This window comes from Argentina silus (genome assembly GCF_951799395.1).
Source record: "Argentina silus genome assembly, chromosome: 1".
In the NCBI taxonomy this organism is placed as follows: Eukaryota; Metazoa; Chordata; class Actinopteri; order Argentiniformes; family Argentinidae; genus Argentina; species Argentina silus.
The window spans coordinates 33,009,321-33,010,680 of NC_139655.1; the positions used below are offsets into that span (position 1 = coordinate 33,009,321).

Genomic DNA, 1,360 nt, shown 5'->3' on the forward strand with positions numbered 1-1,360 from the left:
GGAGTGTGTATGTGTGTGTGTGTGTGTGTGTATGTGAAAAGTAAGAACAGTATAAAAGGTAAAAAAAAAAAAAAAAAACTTTGTATGTGTGTGTGTGTGTTTGTTCAGGTTAGCACTACTCAGAATAATGCTATTTAGTCTATTTTGACAGTGGCACGTTGCGGGGTAGAGAGGTAGACAAGAAAACAAACTAATCTTTATTTACTTTCTGGATGTGCAAATATGTGAACATCAAAAATGTCATCAGCATAAAAATGTTTCCACTTGTCAGCTGTCTACAGAAACCCTAACCCAAATATGGGCAATGATGGCCCGCCTCTGTCAAGTCAATAACAGCCAATAGATAAGGAGGCCTAACTTTAACCACCATGGAACACAACACCTTTTTTTTGATTGAGATAAACATGTAGATCTTATCAGAGCACGTGGGTTGGGTTAGGGGTTAGGGATGGCATCTGTTTAAACCTAAAACATTTGTGAAAGGAGAGGAGTACAGAGGGGGAGACAGATGTGAGAGATGAGGGGAGGTGTGTGGTCAAGGAATTAGAGGGTCAAGGAGGGGAGACACACGGGGCAGAAACATTGAAACACTGACTCTCGCACTTCACTTATCAGCCCACACACACACACACACACACACACACACACACACACACACACACACACACACACACACACACACACCCATAGAGTAGAAATACAGTAACACACAAATACATTTCACACATACTTCAAAGCTTTAAGTAGCTGTCTGGTAGACCTTCAGTGGAAACACACCTACTGACTTGACAGAGATAAAGACAGACCTTCGTAACAGGTGTAGTTCTCCCACAGCCTTGTGCAGAGAATTAAAATGGCCTGCTACAGTATGAGGTCAGCACACCCAGCGTTCTGCTTTATCAGAATCCTTGGCATTAACTTAAAATTGACATAAGAAACATGTGTTTAATTCTCATGCAGTGGCCTATGACGTTTTGGGTGTATATAAGGAGGCGTACTAAACTTCACAGACATTATTTCGGAAGATTAGTCATTTCAGAATGAGGCGTGCTGTAGCTCTGCTGGTGTCGCTGTTCTGTCTGTCTGTCTGGGCTCAGGGAGAGTTGAGGGGTCAGAGAGAGAATGACTCAACACTCAACACGGTCACTCAACACGGTCACAGTGAAGGGGGAGAGAGCAGGGTGAGAGAAGTTCAGACTGAGACTGAAGCTACAGAGACGACCCACAAACAGAAGACCGGCCAGACCACCACCACCCCTGACATCTGGACTGAACTGAAGGAGCTGAGAGACATGGTGGTGGAGCAGAGAGTGGAGCTGAGGTACATGGCGGAAAAGGTAGATGAGCAGAGAGTGGAGCT

At 44.5% G+C, this 1,360-nt stretch overlaps 1 protein-coding gene across 1 annotated transcript in view; it reads right to left on the bottom strand.

Annotated features, from left to right (window-relative positions):
- Positions 1 to 915, bottom strand: part of LOC310817054 (uncharacterized protein) — a gene marked incomplete at both ends in the record, with an annotated part of 12,338 nt that extends 11,423 nt beyond the window's left edge. Inside the window, one exon of the mRNA XM_083687467.1 lies at positions 884 to 915. Within this exon, the coding sequence (XP_083543593.1) occupies positions 884 to 915 (32 nt within the window). The remainder of the gene's footprint in view (positions 1 to 883) is intronic.
- Between the last annotated feature and the right edge of the window lie 445 nt (positions 916 to 1,360).